The sequence below is a fragment of the Hyperolius riggenbachi genome, chromosome 8 (assembly GCF_040937935.1).
Source record: "Hyperolius riggenbachi isolate aHypRig1 chromosome 8, aHypRig1.pri, whole genome shotgun sequence".
Lineage (NCBI taxonomy): Eukaryota > Metazoa > Chordata > Amphibia > Anura > Hyperoliidae > Hyperolius > Hyperolius riggenbachi.
In genome coordinates, this window is record NC_090653.1 from 100,102,722 (window position 1) to 100,125,519 (window position 22,798).

The window sequence follows — 22,798 nt, forward strand, 5'->3', positions numbered from 1 at the left end:
ATGACAGGAGCTGACAGGCTGGGGACGCGAATGATTCTTCGCGTTCCCAGACACATTAGCACCCTCTATGCTGCTATGTGGTATATGATATATGCTATAGCAGCATAGATGGCGCTATTGTGGCCAGGAACGCGAAGAATCACTCGCGTCCCCTGCCTGTCAGCTCCTGTCACCGAAACAGGAAGTGGCTGCCGGCGGGGCCAGGAGGATCGGAGCGAGACGGCGAGGGCACCGGACAGCTGCAGGGGGCTATTGGAAGCCCTAGGTGAGTAAAACTCATTTTTTTTGTTTGACTTAAGTGTCCCTTTAAGCAGTGGTTTTCGCCACCGCCGGTATTTCCTCTGCTCAGCTTCGGGCCCCCTCCTCCAGTAAGTTAGTTTTGCTCCCATTCGGCTTCACCGCATTGCATTGCTGCACGGTGAGCCGCAGTGAGGCAGTGAGTGATCGGAGCCTGTACCAGGAAGTGTGACATCACTTCCTGGCAGCCACTGTTGCTAGGCAACACTCGCTGTTTCTTCACCGAGGCTCACTGCACGGCAATACAATATGCTGAAGCCGAATGGGAGCTAAACTACCTTACTGGAGGAGGGAACCGGGAGAGGCGGAGGGGGCCTGGATTGGAGCAGCAGTTAGGAGTGGCAACAAGCAGGTACTACTGGCTAACCTGCACTGTGGCCCCTATACACTAACCTACACTGTGGCCCCTATACACTGGCTAACCTGCACTGTGGCCCTTATCTACTGGTTAACCTGTACTGTGGCCCCTATCTACTGCCTAACCTGTACTGTGGCCCCTATCCACTGGCTAACCTGTACTGTGGCCCCTATCCACATGTTAACATGTACTGTGGCCCCTATTCGCTGGTTAACCTGTACTGTGGTCCCTATACACTGGCTATACTGTACTGTTGTCCCTATACACTGGCTAACTTGTACTGTGGCCCCTATTCAATGGTTAACCTGTGCTGTGGTCCCTATACACTGGCTATACTGTACTGTGGCCCCTATATACTTGCTAACCTGTACTTTAGGTCAGTGAATACTCCTAAATATTTTGCCACATTTTTGCTGACTATTGATCGTACTCCTGCCACCGCTGACTTGTATTTCTCAATTCAGTACAAAGCTATGTAAATGCCAGCTGTCAAGACTCCTGCCCAGAGCAGGATCATCCACCGGGCAACCTAGGCAGGTGCTTGGGGCCTAGTGGGTGTCAAGGGACCCACCTGCCACCTTCTTTGACCTCTCTCTTTTACTTCATATTACCAAAAGGGCCACAAGGGGGCCCCAAATGTACACCTTGCCTTGGGCCCCAATACATCTTAATCCATCCCTGCTTCTGCTCACCTCCATCAATCTGACAAAAGACGAAACATCAATAAAGGGGGCCCCGGTTTATAGTAGATTTTCTTTCAACCTGATGTGTTTAATGGAATTGAATGTCTAACCTAGTAAAAAAAACTTCCATAGTGCATAATAGCTTATATTCAAATGCATGATTGACAGCCCAAAAGGCAATAGAGGTAGCTTGAGGGAAAAAAAGGATGGGTAGGTAATAACTCAGAGTTTCTCAACCTATTTAGAGTCGAGGAACCCCTACAAATTTTTTATTTGATCTCAGGGAATCCACCATAAAAATTTACAAATTCAAATCGCGCCACTTTGATTGACAGACAGGTTGAAATACCTTAAAGGGTTTCTTCCGCGAATGAGGAAAAAAATAAAAAGTGGTTTATGCATAAACTATTAAACATCCTTCTAAGATAGTGTAAAAAGTTTTTTTTTTAAAAATGAATGGTTTCATCAATATAACATGTATTGTAAATAGTGACATATGAAGGACTGGGAGGCTAATCCATTTGTTAGGGGTGTTTTTTTTTATTTGATTCAATCTGACATGTCCGATTCATGATTCGATTCAATTTGAATCAAATTGAATTGAATCATGAATCAGACATGTCCGATTGAATCAAATCATATCAATGAATCGAATCAAATTGAATCGAATCTGACAAAGAATCATGTGGTGTAGATGGGACTGATTCTCCCTGCAGCTTATGACTTTTTTCACAAAAGGAGTCTCTGCACCAGGGTCTGGTTGCCTAGCAACAATGTAAACACATATTCAGCAGCTCAGCGGAGCTCAGCTATTAGGGTTATAACAGCGATTCGTGCTAGAAGTGGGTTATACCTCTGAAAACTATGTAGGCAGCAGTTATGGTTGTAAAAGAAAGTTAAAAAAAACCCACCCCTAACAAATGGATTAGCCTCCCAGCCGTCATCCGTCACTATTTACAATACATTATATTGATGAAACCATTCATTTTTTTAAAAAACTTTTTACACTATTTTACAAGGATGTTTAATAGTTTATGCATATTTTTTTCCTCATTCGTGAAAGAACCCCTTTAACAATGTTTGTATTCTATACCTACAATACAAATAGAATTGTTGCTATAAATATGTTTATTTTGGAGGATATTATTAACCTACTATACTTCTTTTTATGAGTTTTCCATTCTAACTATTATACACCTCTCATTTTCGCCATAGTACAAATTCAGCAATAAGTACCCCCACATTACAAATGCAGTAACAGATCCCACAACTGAAATACAGCAATTACACTTAATTTAAAATAAAGAAATCACCCCACACTTGAAATGCAGCAGTTACCAACACATATAAAACACAGCAGTCAACCATAGAAAAGAAATACAGCTATCACACCCACATATGAAATTGCTCCCATGCAGCATATGTTCCCCCAATGCAGTTCATTTCCCACTCATTAGTGTCAGTGGGCTAAAAGTGTGCCCTCCCTCCCCCCATGCAGAATATGTCCCTTAGTGCATCCACTGTCACCCTCAATTGTGTTTGTTGGCTAAAAGTGTGCCCCCCCCTCCCCCCATGCAGCACGTCTCATGTTTTCATTTTCAGTCATATAGGTTTTTTTTTTTGTTACTGCATCACATTGTCACAGTTGCTGTTTTAATGCCACACTCTGCCTTTTAAGCTAGAAAGCAAAGCAGTAACAATGCCCCATTAAACTTTCCCTGTAGTAAAACGTTGTCTCAAGTTGTCACGCACTGTTTCTTGGCTGTTTAAAGAGAGTCTGAAGCCATAATTAAAGTGGCCTTTTTCCTTATATATAGCAGGGGCATGTGTACCCCTGCTAAAACGCCGCTATCCCGCGGCTGAACGAGGGTCCTTTCCCCTCCAAATCCCCCCTGTGCTGCCCGGGGAGCGCTTCCGTGTGAGGCAGGGCTATGAGCTGCAGCCCTGCCTCACACGCGTCTATCAGCGGTGGATCTCCGCTTCTCCCCCGCCCCTCTCAGTCTGCCTTCGCTGAGAGGGGCAGGGGAGAGGCAGAGATCCGCCGCTGATAGACGCGTGTGAGGCAGGGCTGCAGCTCATAGCCCTGCCTCACACGGAAGCGCACAGGGGCAGCAAAATCTACGACCAAGTTGGTCGTTGATTTGGCAGGGGGGGTTTGGAGGGGAAAGGACCCTCGTTCAGCCGCGGGATAGCGGCGTTTTTGCAGGGGCACACATGCCTCTGCTATATATATGGAAAAAAGCCATTTTTAATAAGGCTTCAGAGTCTCTTTAAGTGTTTCAGAAAACAGGACTGTATTTGACCCAGTGGGTTAGAGAAGCTCTTTGCATAGATAACAACTGTGCTGGAAAACAATATGAGATTCTTTTCTTTGCTACTTATGTTCTATTTCTTTGCTGTACTACACATACATGTCATTTGCCCATATTCAGATAATAAGCTCTTTTGGGTTTCAATATCACCTCTATGCTGATGACACCCAAATTTATTGTTCTGCCCCAGACCTCTCCACACTACTATCAAAAGTCCCCGAATGTCTATCTGCTGTATCTACATTTATGTCATCCCGCTTCCTTAAACTCAATATAAGCAAAACGGAGATTGTGATATTTCCACCTTCGCTCTCTGTTCCACCTCCCATTGTCACAATCAATGTAGATAACACCCCAATAGCATCAACCCCCAAAGGTCGTTGCCTAGGGGTAACTCTGGACTCTGAGCTCTCCTTTAAACCACATATTAACACTTTAACTACCTCCTGCTACTTCCATCTCAAAAACATTTCCAGAATCCGTCCCTTCCTTTCACAAGAAGCAACTAAAATGCTTGTGCATGCCCTAATCATCTCCCGTCTTGACTACTGCAACACACTACTCTGTGGTCTACCAAAAAGTAGACTGGCACCTCTCCAATCCCTACTAAACTCTGTGGCCCATCTCATACACCTCTCTTCTAGATCCTCTGAGGCAGCCCCTCTCTGCCAATCCCTCCATTGGCTACCAGTTGCCCAAAGGATCCAGTTTAAACTTCTCACACTCGCATACAAAGCCCTACACAAGCTATCGCCTCCATACATTTCCTCTTTAATCTCCAGATACCTCCCCGCCCGGACCCTCCGTTCCTCACAGGAGACCCTTTTGTCCTCCAGCCTAGTCACCTCCTCTCACTCTCGCATCCAAGACTTCTCACGGGCTGTCCCTCTCCTTTGGAACTCCCTCCCTCAGCCGGTTCGTCATGCCACGAGTCTGGAAACCTTCAAACGTACTCTGAAAACACACTTGTTCAGACAAGCCTATAATTTGCTATAGGCAGCACTGAAGGCACACTGGCTCACCCACTAATCCTTGTGTTTCCTTCCCTTTTGTTTCCTCCCCACTACCCTCTAGATTGTAAGCCCGCAAGGGCAGGGACCTCCTCCTAGTGTTTCTCATACTGCTGTTATTTTAACATATGTACATGTACCAACTACATATCAACTATGTATGTATCTGTATTTATTCTATTCAATGTCATGACTGTACAGTGTCTTGTATTTCTTATGTATATTTGTTCCCCATTATTTGTTTGTACTATGTACAGCGCTACGGAAGATGTTGGCGCTATATAAATAAAAAATAATAATAATAATAATAATTCAGTTAACTTTTTCTCCCAAGTTTTCTCCTAGGAGATAATTCTTCATTTTTTATTTAAAATAACTTTCCAGCACTTTTCAGGTAAAAAAGTACTATCAATATAATTTTGAGTATTTTCTTGCTTTCTGGTGGTTTAAAAAGAATTTTATTGACAAGTTTAAAATTATCACCTTGGAGAAAACTCAGGAGAAAAAGTTAATTGCATATGGACCATTATCTCATACATTTATTTTCGCTTCAGGGACAGGGTTTGCTTTAACAACATCTCCTTTGCTGTTGGGTTTGAATCCTGGCTGCAGCCAGTTAACAGTTCAATTAAGAGTTCTTGGGCAAGACTCCTTAATGTTCCAGGGTGGCCAAATGAGAGTGCCCTTAGCGGCTGCAGCACTCAAGTGCATTAAGTCATACTTCCTGGAAGCCTGTGATTTGCAGCCAGCTTAGAGCAGACATCGTAGACAGGGCATGTTACTCAGCTTGACATGTGTAATTATTTACATTGCCTATTCCAGAATGGGAGGGGACGGGGATGACTGTGGGCGGGAGGCTATCAGTAGACGTTCAAGAGTCACAGGGAGTGTTTGGTATTCTGAGAAAAGGAGCCATTTGGAAGGATTGTCTGCTATTTGGAGTAAGCTATTAATGGAGTAATTTTTCTGAACATAATAATAAACTACCAGGAATATAATTAACCACTGGGTCTCATCGGGGCATTATGAGGTCTGATCACTGCTCTACTATACTGCTGAACTTATGGCTGGCGATACAGTTTCACCTTGGATCTCTGGCTACACAACTGAGTAAGTGTCACAGCAACATGCTGACGTGCACAGTAACATTCTTATTATATTAAATCCAGCTATTAGGATTGTGTTTCACTGTTCTGTACCTGTAGAGTTAAGGTTGTAGAATTAAGGCTGGGGACACTAGCAAACTGACCTGGCAGATCAGGCTTTTGTAAAGGTGCCCACTTAAAGCGGATCTAAACTCGGAACCTCTCTGCGCTAAAAGATAAGCAACAGCATAATAACTTAAAACTAAAAACATTTTGTTACAGTTGATAACAATCCTGCAATAAATATGAAGTGTGTCTATTTCCTGCTTTCACGAGAGCAGACATAGGGTTAACATGTTTGCAAATTAGCTGCTCTGCTGAGGCAGCCAGCTGACACAGTTGAGAGATCAAATTACACTTGTGATTAGTCCCAGATGAGGGGGAATTAGACAGGCTGAACTTTCTAAATACACACAGGGTGCATTTCTCTCTGTTTTCCTCCTGTCCTGTGCAAGAGTTCAGGTCCAGCACATTAATGGTACAATATTTTCCTCAGATTTGCAGGATTGCAAGTAATCAGACGGTACCTAATGATTGTTTCCATAAACAGGTCTATTAGGGCACTTTCTCTCTTCAGATATGATCATAAAATAGAACATTCCTATCAATAACATTTTTATGAACCATAGAATCATTTAACCTTGATTTTCTCCACATACTGCGTAGTTTTCTGTAATATTTGATGATCACATCTGAGGAAAATATTGTACTGTTAATGGGCAGCTTAACGATCCAAGTTTACTCAACGATCAACCTTAATTGCAATTAGAAGGAAACGATCGTAAGTCCTCGATTGCTTCCAGAAATGGGACTAAACCTATAGCCAATCCGATCTTTTCAGATAAAATCGATCCAAAAAATTGATAATCTGAACGTTTGTTTTTGATTGGCACCATCAACAGTATCCAATCTGATTCAATCCAATCGACAGGAAGGTAGCACTGGATCGTTAGTGGCAGCTTCAGATAGACTCAAGATATATTGAGGAACCGACTCAAGCAAAGGGGCAATGACCACAAACTTCAAACATGCAGTTGGTTTCTAGGAAAAAAATTGACGGCATGTCTTCTTAGTGTATGATTAACAGCATGCATTACTTATGTTTGCTTTTAGTGTTCTGGTGATCTGACTCCCAGTGTGTGTGCCCTGTATACCTGGGACGGGTGTTTGTAGGAGAAAGTATCTCTATTTGTGCTTCATTCTTTAGACTGCTCTAAAGCTACAGTGGGATGCGAATGTTTGGGCAACCTAGTTAATTGTCATGATTTTCCTGTATAAATCGTTGGTTGTTACAATAAAAAATGTCAGTCAAATATATCATATAGGAGACACACACAGTGATATTTGAAAAGTGAAATTAAGTTTATTGGATTTACAGAGTGTGCAACAATTGTTTAACTAAAATTAGGCAGGTGCATACATTTGGGCACTGTTTTAATGTTATTGATTCCAAAACCATTAGAATTATTGGAACTCAATTTGGCTTGGTAAACTCAGTGACCCCTGACCTACATACACACGTGAATCCAATTATGAGAAAGAGTATTCAAGGGGGTCAATTGTAAGTTTTCCATCTCTTTTAATTTTCTCTGAAGAGCAGCAACATAGGGGTCTCAAAACAACTCTCAAATGACCTGGAGACAAAGATTGTTCACCATCATGGTTTAAGGGAAGGATACAGAAAGCTGTCTCAGAGATTTCAGCTGTCTATTTCCACAGTTAGGAACATATTGAGGAAATGGAAGACCACAGGCTCCGTTCAAGTTAAGGCTCAAAGTGGCAGATCAAGAAAAATCTCGGATAAACAGAAGCATTGAATGCTAAGAACGGTCAGAGTCAACCCACAGACCAGCACCAAACACCTATGGAGTGACATGGAGTCACTGTGCATCGTTCAACCAACCATTCAGTGCACTTTACTCAAAGAGAGGCTGTATGCGAGAGTGATGCAGAGGAAGCCTTTTCTCCGCCCACAGCACAAACAGAGCTGCTTGAGGTATGCTAAAGCACATTTGGACAAGCCAGCCTCATTTTGGAATAAGGTGCTGTGGACTGATGAAATTTAGTTATTTGGGCATAACAAGGGGCGTTATGCATGGAGGAAAAACAACACAGAATCCAAGAAAAACACCTGCTACCTACAGTGAAATATGGTGGTGGTTCCATCATGCTGTGGGCTGTGTGGCCAGTGCAGGGACTGGGAATCTTGTCAAAGTTGAGGGACGCATGGATTCCACTTAGTTTCAACAGATTCTGGAGAACAATGTCCAGGAATAAGTAACAAAGCTGAAGCTGCACCGGGGCTGGATCTTTCAACAAGGCAACGACCTTAAACACTGCAATCTACTAAGGCATTCATGCAGAGGAACAAGTACAACGTTCTGGAATGGCCATTTCAGTCCCCAGACCTGAGTATAATTGAAAATTTGTGGTGTGAGTTAAAGAGAGCTGTCCATGCTTGGAAGCCATCAAACCTGAATGTACTAGAGATGTTTTGTAAAGGAGTGGTCCAAAATACCTTCAACCAGAATCCAGACTCTCATTGGAACCTACAGGAAGCATTTAGAGGCTGTAATTTCTGTAAAAGGAAGATCTACTAAATATCGATTTAATTTCTCTTTTGTGGTGCCCAGATGTTTGCACCTGCCTAATTCTGTTTAAACAATTATTGCACACTTTCTGTAAATCCAATAAAGTTAATTTCACTTCTCAAATATCACTGTGCGTGTCTCCTATATGATATATTTAACTGACATTTTTTATCGTAACAAGGAACGATTTATACAGGAAAATCATAATGATTAACAACGTTGCCCAAACTTTCGCGTCCCACTGTATATGTTAAATCTTGTCTAAAGCTATAAAAGTCAAAGGCACGGTTTGCTGCATATTTGCTGATCTAACGATATAAGCCTTTGCATAGTAGTTTGTAAAATGTATTTATGTTATAGATAAAAGTGAGGCTCAGATACGTAAAAGATCCCACTAATGATACAATCAGGGGCGTAACTAGATGGGAGCAGCCCTTGGGGGCCCCAGAGCTGTAAAGGGGCATCAACTGCTAACCTTCCCTTCCTCCCATACAGGGGACTTTATACTTCAGATCAGGTGTTTTTGTGGCTACACTTGTTATGGGTGTGAAGATCATGATGGCCACACTTGTTTCATGACCCTTGTGAGATGGGCACCAAGGCTGTGAAGGGTACCAAGGGGGGGCAAGGGAAGGGTGTGAAGGTGAGGCAAGGGAAGGGTGTGAAGGGGAGGCAAGGGAAGGGTGTGAAGGGGAGGCAAGGGAAGAGTGTGAAGGGGAGGCAAGGGAAGAGTGTGAAGGGGAGGCAAGGGAAGAGTGTGAAGGGGAGGCAAGGGAAGGGTGTGAAGGGGAGGCAAGGGAAGGGTGTGAAGGGGAGGCTAGGGAAGGGTGTGAAGGGGAGGCAAGGGAAGGGTGTGAAGGGGAGGCAAGGGAAGGGTGTGAAGGGGAGATAAGGGAAGGGTGTGAAGGGGAGATAAGGGAAGGGTGTGAAGGGGAGGCAAGGGAAGGGTGTGAAGGGGGAGGCAAGGGAAAGGGTGTGAAGGGGAGGCTAGGGAAGGGTGTGAAGGGGAGGCAAGGGAAGGGTGTGAAGGGGGAGGCAAGGGAAAGGGTGTGAAGGGGGAGGCAAGGGAAAGGGTGTGAAGGGCAGGCTAGGGAAGGGTGTGAAGGGGAGGCTAGGGAAGGGTGTGAAGGGGAGGATAGGGAAGGATGTGAAGGGGAGGCAAGGGAAGGGTGTGAAGGGGAGGCAAGGGAAGGGTGTGAAGGGGAGGCAAGGGAAGGGTGTGAAGGGGAGGCAATGGAAAGGGTGTGAAGGGGAGGCAAGGGAAGGGTGTGAAGGGGAGGCAAGGGAAGGGTGTGAAGGGGAGGCAAGGGAAAGGGTGTGAAGGGGAGGCAACAGAGCTTCCTGTTCGTGGAGTCTGATCCCCCCCCCCCCACAGTGTTTATTTACTGTATTTTATTGTTTTACAAAAATTTACGTTATTTATACGCTATCCTGGCGATCGGCTGCCATAGGCTTCTGCCTATGAGAGCCGATCGCTCTCTTGTCCCCCAGGGGGACAGCGATGTCACACGGCTGTCCCCAGTACAGCACTGCTGCAGATCGCAGAGCTGTACATGTAAACAGATGGCGGTTTCACCGTCTAACAGTCTCCAGAGCGGCAATAGCTGCTCAGGGGCTGAAGGCGTGGCGGAGCTCCGCCCCCGAGCAGCCTGCACGCGATCTCCTGCAAACTGCTGCCCCAGGACTTTATGCCAATCGGCGTTAGGCGGTCCTGGGGCTGCCACCGCGGCCACGCCTGTCGGCGTAACGCGGTCGGCAAGCAGTTAAGCTGCACAGCTAAAGCAGCGCACCTTAACGTGAAGGAGCGGCAACTATGCACGCCTTACATAGCAGCACTCGCTATGCAAGGAGCGTGCCTACCTTAGGAGCGTGCCTTCCTTAGATTGGAGCGTGCCTTCCTTAGGAGCGTGCCTTTCTATACATAGTAACTATAGCAGCAAACTATGTAAGGCGTGCAGAGTGGCTGCTCCTTCACATTAAGCTGCGCTGCTTTAGAAGTGCAGCTTAATGTCAGCCCTATGTCCGTTTCCAAATCGGACGTGGCACATGTGCTGTGAAGCTGCAGTCGAATCGCTATAGCTGTGCCATCTTGTCTTGTATCTAGGAAAAATGTATTTTGTGTGTGTGTGTGTGGGGGGGGTAAATGTTTGGTGTGTATACACACGATGAATATCAGCCACAGGAATCAGGAAGCGATTTGGGATTGAGTGCTGTACAGATGCGTTACAGGCTACAGCCTTGCGATGAGTTCTGTTGCTATGGAGATGGGAGTGGGATGACAGAGTGATACACAAAGGTGTGGGTACCAGCGGAAGTGTTAAGGAGGTAAACAATGTACTCAGACAAAATAATCTGCACTCCACAATGTATCCTAGCCGCCATACACGCGCTAGATAACTCCGATAGCTGCCTCACCTAAGAAGCCTCCAGAGTATATATAAGGCTTTAGAGATTTTTTTTCTTTTTGCATTTTTTTTTACGTTTTTGGTGTGTGATTTTTTTTGTGCTCATTTATGATTACTCCCGAGCGGTCCATTACCATCAATAGCCAGTGCCGTGGTGCAGAAAAACATGCACAAGTCACATAAGTGCTCCCTTCTAATCGTGCCAATCAAAGCAGCAGGGGGAGCTGTATAAATTGCAATTGTGTACTATATATTATTTGATTAAAAATAAATAAATATAAACCACAAAATAAATAAATGTACCGTTAGTACTAAATGTAATCAATTATTATTATAATTATTATTCAGTATTTATATAGCGCTGCCATCTGCCACAGTGCTTTTACAGAGTACGCAGTCTTGTCCCTCATAGGAGCTCACAATTTAAACCCTACCATAGTCATGTGACCATTGTAGTCTAGAACCAACTTTAGGTGGAAGCCAACTAGCCCAAATGCCCGGAGGAAACCCATGCAGACACTGGGAGATACACACTCCATGCAGATAGTGCCCTGGCTGGGATTTGAATCGGGGTGTGCAAAGCGAGCATGCTATAAACTAGTGAATATATTACAATTTATACACACTGTATACTGAACTAAGATTAAATTCAGTAATTAAACTGACACAATGTCAGCGCTGTACAAGTTTTTTCACAATTCATATTTGCTTTTACTATTGTATTTGCAGCTGTCTAGGATTTTTTAACATTGCCAGGAGGTAAAAGTGTAATTTTAGCTGCATAGAACATTCCAAGTTTCCCAGTTTCCTGCGTAGCTAGCACGGAATGAAAAGTCAAAGCAGGTACAGTACTTTGGGTGCCGTTGGTGCTTCAGTAAAGTGGGCCATAAGACGCACCTAGGTTTAGAGGACAAAAACCGGGTAGGAGGGTGTGTGTGTGTGAAGGTGTACGGTCTCCCCCAAGCTGTCTCCCCTTCATAAACAGTGCACCCTAGGAGTCCTACAGAGTAGTTCTTCTCCTCCTAAACAGTGCTCCCCAGGGGCCACTGCAGTGTAGGTCTCCCCCTCCTAAACAGTGCTTCCCAGAGGCCCCTACAGGGTAGGTCTTCCCATCCTAAACAATGGTCCCCAGGGGCCCCTACTGGGTAGGACTCCTCCTCATAAACAGTGCTCCCCAGGGGCCCCTACAGGGAAACGGCAGTCAGCGCCAGTTGTCCCCCTCCACACACACATGCACATTGGCCTCAATTCACTAAGATCATGCTGGAGATGATAAGGCAAGAGAAAACTTACCTCCACACAGTGAGAGAGTTATCTTATCTCTTCATTCCTTAAGTTACCTCCTCTGTAGTTAAGTAACCTCCTCTGTAGTTAAGTTACCTCCTCTGTAGTTAAGTTACCTCCTACGTAGTTAAGTTACCTCCTACGTAGTTAAGTTACCTCCTACATAGTTAAGTTACCTTCTCTGTAGTCTAGTTACCTCCTCTGTAGTTATTTTAAGAATTCTAGAGTTATTTTAAGGATTGAAACGATAACGTTAGAGATCTCACCTTAACTAATGCTGCATACACACTTGAGATAAAAGTCTTTGGAAAAGGCAAGATCACAGACCAATTTTACCCCATTCCATGTAGTATGAGAGCCATACTCTACACAGTCTATTCTATGGAGCTGCACTCCCCATCAGATAAAATCTTTGCAATATGCTGCACACAAAGATGCCCGTACACATTCAAAAGATCATTATCTGCAAAAGATCTGTTCCGGCAAAAGATCCATTCCTGCAAAATGCATTCATAGTCTATGAGATATGCAGATCATCATACACACCTTGTTTAACAGGCAATCATCTGCAGATCATCTGCAGATCAGATCCACCAGGCTGGATTTTCAGATCTGCAGATGATTGCGAGATATGCAGATGAAGTCTGTTAAACAAGGTGTGTATGAGGATCTGCAGATCTCATAGACTATGGGCCTGATTCACAAAGCGGTGCAAACAGTTAGCACGCTGGTGAAAAGCCCTTTATCATGCCTAAACTCAGTTTAGGCATGATAAGTTTAGGTGTGATAAGTTTAGGTGTGATAAGTTTAGGCATGATAAGTTTAGGTGTGATAAGTTTAGGCATGATAAGTTTAAGCGCCAACTGCGTTAGCACCACAGTGCACAGCTGATCAAAAGTTTTACGCTAGCAAAGACTGGTGCGCTTTGTATAAAGTTTAATGGCGCTGCTTTGCGTGCGGGACTTTGCAAGCGATCTAAACTTATCTAAACTTAGCATGCCTAAACTTATCACACCTAAACTTATCACGCCTAAACTTATCACGCCTAAACTGGCTTTTCACCAGCATGGTGCAATGGTTATCATGCCTAAAGTCTTTTAGGTGTGCTAACTGGGTTAGCACCGCTTTGTGAATCGAGCCCTATGAATGCATTTTGCAGGAACAGATCTTTTGCAGGAAGAGATTTTTTGGGCTTAGTGTTAGGAGTAGATGGAGGGAGGTTAGTGATAGGAGAAGATGGGGGGGGGGGGGGGGGGGGGGGTTAGAGGTGTTAGCAGGGATGGATTTCTGGAAAGGCACCTGAACATAAAAGAGGAGTTGCTACATAAAAAAGGGGAGGCTGAATATGGGGAGCAACGTGTGGACACACTGCATCTGCATCAGCTAATATTCTTTTCACCATCATATTTCAGCAAGAAAAAGAGTTATTGAATGCAACCTATAAGCAGGGGCGTAGCAATAGGGGGTGCAGAGGTAGCAACCGCATCGGGGCCCTAGGGCCAGAGGGGCCCCAAAGGGCCCTCCCTCAACTACAGTATTAGCTCTCTATTGGTCCTGTGCTCAAAATAATCACTTCTATAGATACTTTGAATTATGGTAATCATTAACAAACTGTTCCCTATCCCCTTCTTGCACTGTTGCTATTTTCCTCTAGGCACCTCCAGCAACCACTGCTGCCGGTAATTGCTTAATTGGAACATATTAATCTAAAGAAATAGCTCTCAAGAGCATACAAAAAAACGCATTGGTGATTAACAATAATGCTAGCATCGTGCATATTCATCCTTCCCACTCTATAGCGTGGGTGGGCCCTGGCATCACCAGGACACTTCACTCAAACATTAGGTCAAATTTCCAAAAGAAAGTGCACAAGGCCTCTTGGAATGCAAAAAAACTAAATAAACTTTATTGGAATATAAACAGGAGTTGCTTCACATATACATTATAAAAGCAATTAACATTTCAAGACATGCAAAAGGACTGGACTGGCTGGGGGTTGACCTCCCATCCATGCATCTGACCATGCACACACATTCACACTGGTGGCCTCCTAATACAAACCACATTTTTTAATTACCTAAAATTCCTAACCCGCAATCGCGCCCAAATGAATTGGTTTGGGATATAGCCTATCTATATTTTCCTGGAATACATGCATTTCCGGGAAGTTAAGTAATTCACCTAGCCCTCTGATGTTCTACTTGAGGATTGTAATGTAGTAAACATACCATTGTAACTTGGCCAGTTGAACAAGTTTTTAAAGGACCGCTATAGCAAAAAAAAAATAGGCAGATACAATCTGACAAAACCAACAGGTTTTGGGCCAGTCCATCTCCTCGTGGGGGATTCTCAGGTTTTTTTTTGTTTTCAACAGCATTTCCTGAACAGCATTTGCAAAGTCTAACTGACAAAATAGTGTGTAAAAGGGAGTAAGGAGGCTGGCTGGTATTTTACTATTTTGGCAGTTAAACTGCTGTTTAGGAAATGCTGGTGAAAACAAAGAAAACCCTGAGAATCCCCCATGAGAAGATGGACTAGTCTAAAACCTGAAAATTGCGCAAAAGGTGGATCAGCGCATCACCAGGCCGCCTCCGAATGGCCTACAATCAGAGGTGCGCTGAGCCCCCCCAGGAACTACAAACGTACCTTGAACCCAAACAGAAGCTCTGCATATACACCAAAAACACGGCTGTTAAGTGGGAGCAGCTGACCAAAAACGAATTAAATTAGTACATGGCAAGGAAATGAGCAGCGCTACTTAAAAACAGACAAGTGCCTACCTGCAAAAGAGTGCAAGCCCCACTTGTGGGATAAAATACACACCTAGTATTAGTGTTGGGCGAACAGTGTTCGCCACTGTTCGGGTTCTGCAGAACATCACCCTGTTCGGGTGATGTTCGAGTTCGACCGAACACCTGATGGTGTTCTGCCAAACCGTTCGGCCATGTGGCCGAACTAAGAGCGCATGGCCGAACGTTCGGCTAGCGCTGTGATTGGCTGAACGGGTCACGTGGTTCGGACCCGAACGCGCTCTGATTGGCCGAACGGGTCACGTGGTTCGGTTAAATAAATACCCGATCCACGTCATTTCTCCGCCATTTGTCTGTGGGTTTAGCTTTGGGTAGGCAGGCAGGGTAGTTCTCTCTCCAGCCAGGCTAGCCAGGGTCCCCCCAGTCATTGTGTCGCTGCTGGGAACAGTAGTACACCGCTCACCCACCACTGTATAGCATTGTGTTTACTGCCACTCTGTGTCTCTGCTGGGAACAGTATTACACTGCTCACCCGCCACTGTATAGCATTGTGCTCTGTGTCGCAGGTGGGAATAGTAGTACACCGCTCACCCACCACTGTATAGCATTGTGCTCTGTGTCGCTGCTGGGAACAGTAGTACACCGCTCACCCACCACTGTATAGCATTGTGCTCTGTGTCGCTGCTGGGAATCGGCGTATCCGCCTCTCCACAGAAAATGCAGACCGTCTGACTCAAATTAAAATGAATCAATCCTGGATTGGAAACGACTACGCAACACTCCCGGACCCCAACCAAGTAACATGAACAATGAACATCTGTGATGGGTTAGCGTTTCCGGTCCCTGTTTATTGAACCTCTTATCTGTATTACATTTATGACTGCATGGCGACAAAATGCATTGCTATCTGCACGCTTCTTGTCCTCATGCAAGGCCTGGGTTGCGCCTCAAAGCGTGGCCTTCTCCTCCTGCGCCTCCTCCTGTTCCATCACGTGTGCTGCTGCTGGGTTAGCGTTGCCGGTCCCTTTTTACGGAACCTCTTATCTGTATTACATTTATGACTGCATGGCGACAAAAAGCATGTTACCTGTGCAAAGAAAAATTACATTTTCCGCATTTAAAAGACATCTTTTCCTTTGAAACTTTACAATCAATTTTCTCAAAAACTATAAGCTCTTTTTCAAATATTTTTTTTCCTCTTGTACCCACTCCCAAGGTGCACATACCCTGCAAATTTGGGGTATGTAGCATGTAAGGAAGCTTTACAAAGCACGAAAGTTCGGGTCCCCATTGACTTCCATTATGTTCGGAGTTCGGCGCGAACACCCGAACATCGCGGCCATGTTCGGCGAACGTTTGCGAACCCGAACATCCAGGTGTTCGCCCATCTCTACCTAGCATACACATGACCTGTCTACCACTGGAGGATGTTGGTTTCCTGTAACAGCTTGCATGCAACCTATTAAGTACTCGTCCCTCCCACTGCGAAGAAGTCAATCCTCCATGGGAGGGGACCGAACACTAACTAAATCCTAACCTATGCATATGCATAGCCTGGGTGCGCTACCAAGTAAAATTTAAAAATTTAAAATTGCGCAAAAGGTGGATCAGCGCATCACCAGGCCGCCTCCGAATGGCCTACAATCAGAGGTGCGCTGAGCCCCCCCAGGAACTACAAACGCACCTTGAACCCAAACAGAAGCTCTGCATATAGTCTAAAACCTGTTGATTCTGTCAGATTTTAACTGCTTACTTTTTTCGCAATAGTGGTCCTTTAAAGCACAGTTCCCCCAACCCTGTCCTCAAGGCCCACCAACAGTACATGTTTTCATGTTTTCTTTGTTTTCAACAGCATTTCCTGAACAGCATTTGCAAAGTCTAACTGACAAAATAGTGTGTAAAAGGGAGTAAGGAGGCTGGCTGGTATTTTACTGTTTTGGCAGTTAAACTGCTGTTCAGGAAATGCTGGTGAAAACAAAAAAAACTCCGAGAAGATGGACTAGTCTAAAACCTGAAAAATTGTGCAAAAGGTGGATCAGCGCATCACCAGGCCGCCTCCGAATGGCCTACAATCAGAGGTGCGCTGAGCCCCCACCCCCCCCCCCTGGAACTACAAACGCACCTTGAACCCAAACGGAAGCTCTGCATATACACCAAAAACACGGCTGTTAAGTGGGAGCAGCTGACCAAAAACGAATTAAATTAGTACATGGCAAGGAAATGAGCAGCGCTACTTAAAAACAGACAAGTGCCTACCTGCAAAAGAGTGCAAGCCCCACTTGTGGGATAAAATACACACCTAGCATACACATGACCTGTCTACCACTGGAGGATGTTGGTTTCCTGTAACAGCTTGCATGCAACCTATTAAGTACTTGTCCCTGCCACTGCGAAGAAGTCAATCCTCCATGGTAGGGGACCTAACACTAACTAAATCCTAACCTATGCATATGCATAGCCTGAGTGCGCTACCAAGTGAAATTGAAAAATTTAAAGTTGCGCAAAAAGTGGATCAGCGCATCACCAGGCCGCCTCCGAATGGCCTACAATCAGAGGTGCACTGAGCCCCCCCAGGAACTACAAACGCACCTTGAACCCAAACAGAAGCTCTGCATATAGTCTAAAACCTGTTGATTCTGCCAGATTTTAACTGCTTACTTTTTTCGCAATAGTGGTCCTTTAAAGCACAGTTCCCCAACCCTGTCCTCAAGGCCCACCAACAGTACATGTTTTCATGTTTTGCAGAAAACCACAACCATGCACAGGTGAGGTAATTAGTGTCTCAGCAGAGCGGAGCAGAGTGGATTTCCACAAAACATGCACTGTTGGTGGGCCTTGAGGACAGGGTTGGGGAACACTGCTTTAAAGGACAACTTAAGCAAGAGGGATATGGAAGCTGCCATTTTTACATCATTTTAAGCAATACCAGTTGTCTGGTTATCCTGCTGATCCCCTGCTTCTAATACTTTTAGCCATAGACCCTGAACAAGCATGCAGCAGATCAGGTGTTTCTGACATTATTGTCAGATCTGTCAGATCTGTCAGATCTGACAAGATTAGCTGCATGCTTGTTTCTGGCGTGATTCACACACTACTGCAGCCAATTAGATCAGCAGGACTGCCAAGCAACTGGTATTGTTTAAAAGACAACTGAAGGCTGCCATGTTTATTTCCTTTTAAGCACAATACCAGTTGCCTGGCAATCCTTCTGATCTATTAAGCAGTAGTAGTGTCTGAATCACACCAGAAACATGCATATAACTAATCTTGTCAGATCTGACAATAATGGAAGAAACACCTGATCTGCCGCATGCTTGTTCAAGGATTATAGCTAAATGTATTATCCTGAAGAAGCCAGGAGAGCCGGTGAAATCGATTGAGGACGCCGTCCTCCGCCAAGAGCATGCCACCTCACTCTCCCATGCCATCCTAGTGGACCCCTGGCCTCCTTTTCCCGGCACTGCTCCTCCTCGCTGGGTTGAATGGATGATACAACACCACAAGCTATGGGAATCTTCCAATCTAAGGACACAGTAAGAGCCCAATGGGCACAGGTGCAGCTTTCCAACTGAACCATCTCTGCTTGGCTATACTGAGACACACTTATGCTGCCCATGCATGAACTTTGTGCTATGTGATGTGATTTCCAGATGCTATGCTGCACGGCTAGATGCTGAGCTGCTGCTTTGTGTGTCCTCTTAAAGTGTCTCACTGGCTGATCTGCATGCACTGTGTTTGCTACACAAGAGTCATTATGCTTGCCATTCCATGCTTGAACCTCTGCTCTATGCATCTTGCTATAGACATTATCTGCATGTGACATGTTGCATTGATACACGCCAAATTGCTGCTCTAGGCTCTGTGCCATCCTGCCAGGTTGGCTGCTCTGTATATACTGTGCTCATCATAACGGATCTTGTCATGCTACACTATTGTGGTGGTTTTCAAGCATATGGAGATATGAAGACTTCACTCTGCCCTGCCAGGTTGGCACATACATGTGGGCATACCTCCCAACTTTTTGAGATGAGAAAAAGGGACACTTAAGCCACACCCCTGCCACACCCCTGGCCACGCCCTCACCACACCTCTAGTCACGCATACCATAAAGATTTCATAAGAAAAATATGTTGTTTTATAATTCAGACCACATTGGTCCTTTCTATCCTGGTTCATTTTCCTTCATAGTAACATTCTAAAATTAGTAATATATCAATTTAAAGGTTGGGAATAAAGTTTAGAGTCAATCAAACACATTTTTAGTATAGAAATATATATACATTTACATAGAAAGAGGGACAAAGTCCTGAAAGAGGGACAAATGAGGGTGAAAGAGGGACAGAGGGACAGGGCTCCCAAAAAGGGACTGTCCCTCCGAAAAAGGGACAGTTGGGAGCTGTGCATGTGGGCTATGCTGAACGTGGGACTCTCTGTCATGTGGAGTAAGTGCTTGTTTGACACTGTGGAGTTTGCCTGCAGGCAATAAATTAAGTGGATTTCTCTAGTGGAACTTCACAGACTGACAATAGTTTTCCTTGGTGGCTCTTTTAGAGTTATTCAGAGATTTACAACAATACTCTCCCTCTCCTTTTTGAGCTCCGGCAGAGACTGCGCAGTCATATAATTTGATCTTGTGCACATGATCTATAAGAGTGATCGGTATTAGGAGGTTGGGGAAGTCCAGGGAGGAACGGGCCGGGTTGATGTGGGTGGTGGGTTGCCTTGGTGGGAATGGTTTTATGTTTTAATATATTTTTGATAAACAGCTAATAAAGTTTTGTATTTTTTGAATAAATAATTTGTTTGTATTCAGTCAGGTCACACCCCTCCTTTTTCTATCTCACAGTTTTGTTTAAATGTAATAGAGGCAGAGGAACAGTAGGAAAGCCATAAAACTATTATTGCTTAAAGCGAAATACATATGGCAGCCTCCATAGTCTTCTCACTTCAGTTGTCTTTTAACCTCTTGAGGACCGCGGCTTTAAACTCCCCCTAGTGACCAGGACATTTTTTGCTAATTAGGCCACTGCAGCTTTAAGGTCTCGCTGCAGGGCCGTACAATTCAGCACACAAGTGATCCCCTCCCCCCCTTTTCTGCCCACCATGGGCTATGATCACCCACCAGGGCCTGAGCAATTCACCGTGGCGGTCATGGACGAGCTGAGCTCGTCATTACCGCCAAGGTGGTTAAAACATCTTGCGTGAGTATACATCAATCAGGGAGTGTAATTAGAGTACCTGCTTCACACGGACACACCAAACTCACTGTGTAACACACCGCAAACAGCTGTTTGTGTAGTGACGGCTGCGCTGGACCGGTGCGAAACATGGCGAGAGTGCAGACTGTGGCGGTTTTCAAGCCCATATGGTCGCCACTTGCCTTTCAACAACATGGTACAGTTTATGTATCGCCTTTTTTGAGAAAAAATTGCGGCCTGGCATCTTCCACTGCGGTGTGTGGCTTTGTTTTTGTGTGCTGCATTTCCTCAGGTGGTCATCCCATTGCAGTTTGTGCTTTGTAATCACGTGCCTTCGTAAGGTAGTTGTCCCTACGTGGGTCTTGGTCTTTCCACGGCTCAATTTTTGGTGGCAGAGAGTACAGATGGCATTGCTCTCATCTGAGGCAGACACACAAAAAATGTCCACACCCCTGAGCCCTGGGGTGATGGCACTTTGGAGTTGGAAGCCAACTCAGTGTTAAGTGGGGTGCCAGAATCAGAGCAGGAGGAGGAAGATATGTCACGCTTCCGTGCGGAAGCTGAGGAAGATGAGGTGTTCTGTGTTAAATAGTCAACTACGTCCTGACAATCTTGGGGGTTGATGAAATGCTCCTTCTAAACACTGTACTTTGGTCCAGGACCGCACAAAATCACGACAGCACAACCTCGAACAGACCTGCCGGGTGGCCTGCCTCTGGCTCTAGCTCTGCCTGTTTTGCCCATATTGGGGGGGATGATGTGAAAGGTATGCACTGACTTGACTAATACAATGTCACACAGGTGCAGTGAACAGGTATGCAGTGACTGGTATCAATACAATGTGCAGCGGACACACACACACACACACACACACACACACACACACACACACGTACCGTGAACAGGTACAGTGACTGGTGGTATTAAGTATCACACTGTGTGCGCTCACGTAGGTAGGTGGGTGTACTGAACACAACAGGGAGGTATATGCAAATGTGCACCTGTCTCACACATACGTACCGTGAACAGGTACAGTGACTGGTGGTATTAATTATCACACTGCGTGTGCTTACGTAGGTAGGTAGGTGCACTGAAGGGAACAACAGGTAGTAGGTATATGCAGTGATGGGTATTACAATGTGCACCTGTCACACACACACAGGTACCAGACAGGCACAGTGACAATGCATGCGCTCAGCTCACGTAGGTAGGTGGGTGCACTGTGAACAACAGGTAGGTATATGCAGAATGTATTACAATGTGCACCTGTCACACACAGACAGGTACCGGACAGGCACAGTGACACTGCGTGCGCTCATGTAGGTGGGTGGGTGCACTGTGAACAACAGGTAGGTAGGTATATGCAGTGATGGGTATTACAATGTTCACCTGGTACACACACACAGGTAGTCACTGAATGTGCTGGGCCTGGCAGTGGCACACACAGTAGGAATTACCAAGGCTGTCTATGCAACACAAGTGTCAGTGGGACACACACAAAAAAAAAATAGATCACAAGAACAAGATTAGCTCTCAAAAGAGCTGTTGAGAGGTGTTTTTTTTAGCAATAAGAATCAGCAAGGAGCAAGCTAAGAAGCCTACAAGAGCCTAACTAATCTTTCCCAATGAGAGTCTGCAGCAGCTCTCCCTTTTTTAATTACTGCAGGCTCACGAGTGAGTGAAAAGCCTGACCCTGCCTGCCTTTTATAAAGGTGGGAGGGCCTCCAGGAGGGAGTGTAGCCTGATTGGCTACAATGTGCCTGCTGACTGTGATGCAGAGGGTCAAAGTTGACCCTAATTATGTAGTATAGGAAGCGAATCGAACCACCATAAATATACTTGAAATAAAGCCTACAACATCTTTTCATGTCCTCCTGTCTACAAATAACCCTTTCAACATCTAACAAGTGAAAATGTACTAAAATGAAAAGTAACATCAAACTAGTTAATTCTAGCAAACTTGTCTTAAGTATATATTTTTTTTTTTTTTTGCTTGCGGGGGGCTAAAATTTTATTTTATTGATGCTTATTGTCCATCACGAGCTACCTGACTATTAAGGGGTACATTCACGAAAACAAAACTGGCATCCACAGAGAGATACCGATGGTGCCGACATTTAGGTAATGCAGTACTGTGGTGGTAACTAGGTAACGTGGGTTGCACAACGCAGGCGCAGAATGCTCCTGGCCACAGGAAGATGACAGCAAGGGGTGTGGCGTGTTCATGCTTGCGCAGTGGCTACTGACCTGGCCGGGTTGGCCACTGCTACTGATGGGACCCAAGGAGACCAGCTTGGAGCGGAGCTGCGCCGAGGGACACATAAGCTTCCAGGGGCTGGAGGAAGTCCCAGATAAGTAAATTTGTTTTGCTCCTCAATTTCCCAGATGTATTGTTTAAGTTTAATAATATTTGTTTAAGTTTAATATTGTTTTTATAACAATTTTTTTTTTTACTTTTTCACTTGCTGGTTGCTAAAAATGTATCTTACAGATAAGAAAACTATAACTGTGAGAAAACTCAGGAGAAAAGTTAATTGAATTGGGACCTAGTTGTCTCCACTCCCCTGTAACGTTCAGCACATGAACAGGTTTAAACAGAAGTTTAGGCTTGGTTCCCACTTGAATGCAAAACCTCACAGTGCACTGCACTCCACTGCACATTTGCGCCATTCGTTTTGCATCCGCTCCCTCCATTCACCCGCCTCGATCAACGTGTTTGATTGCCAATTGTTAGTAATCATGCACTGTTATTTCCTGCCTGCTGG

General features: G+C 44.9%; 1 protein-coding gene across 2 annotated transcripts in view; it reads left to right on the top strand.

Moving 5' to 3' along the window:
* Positions 1 to 570: 570 nt before the first annotated feature.
* The window catches only part of LOC137528279 (interleukin-13 receptor subunit alpha-1-like), a 108,986-nt gene continuing 86,758 nt past the window's right edge, over positions 571 to 22,798 (top strand). The window contains exon 1 of one of the 2 annotated variants that reach the window (XM_068249573.1): positions 571 to 649. Coding sequence is in view for 1 of the 2 variants with exons in the window: in XM_068249570.1 (XP_068105671.1) it covers positions 5,686 to 5,770 (85 nt within the window). In the remaining variant the exon portion in view is untranslated. Of the gene's footprint in view, positions 650 to 5,607; positions 5,771 to 22,798 lie in introns of those variants that run through there. The other variant, XM_068249570.1, reaches the window with a different exon arrangement.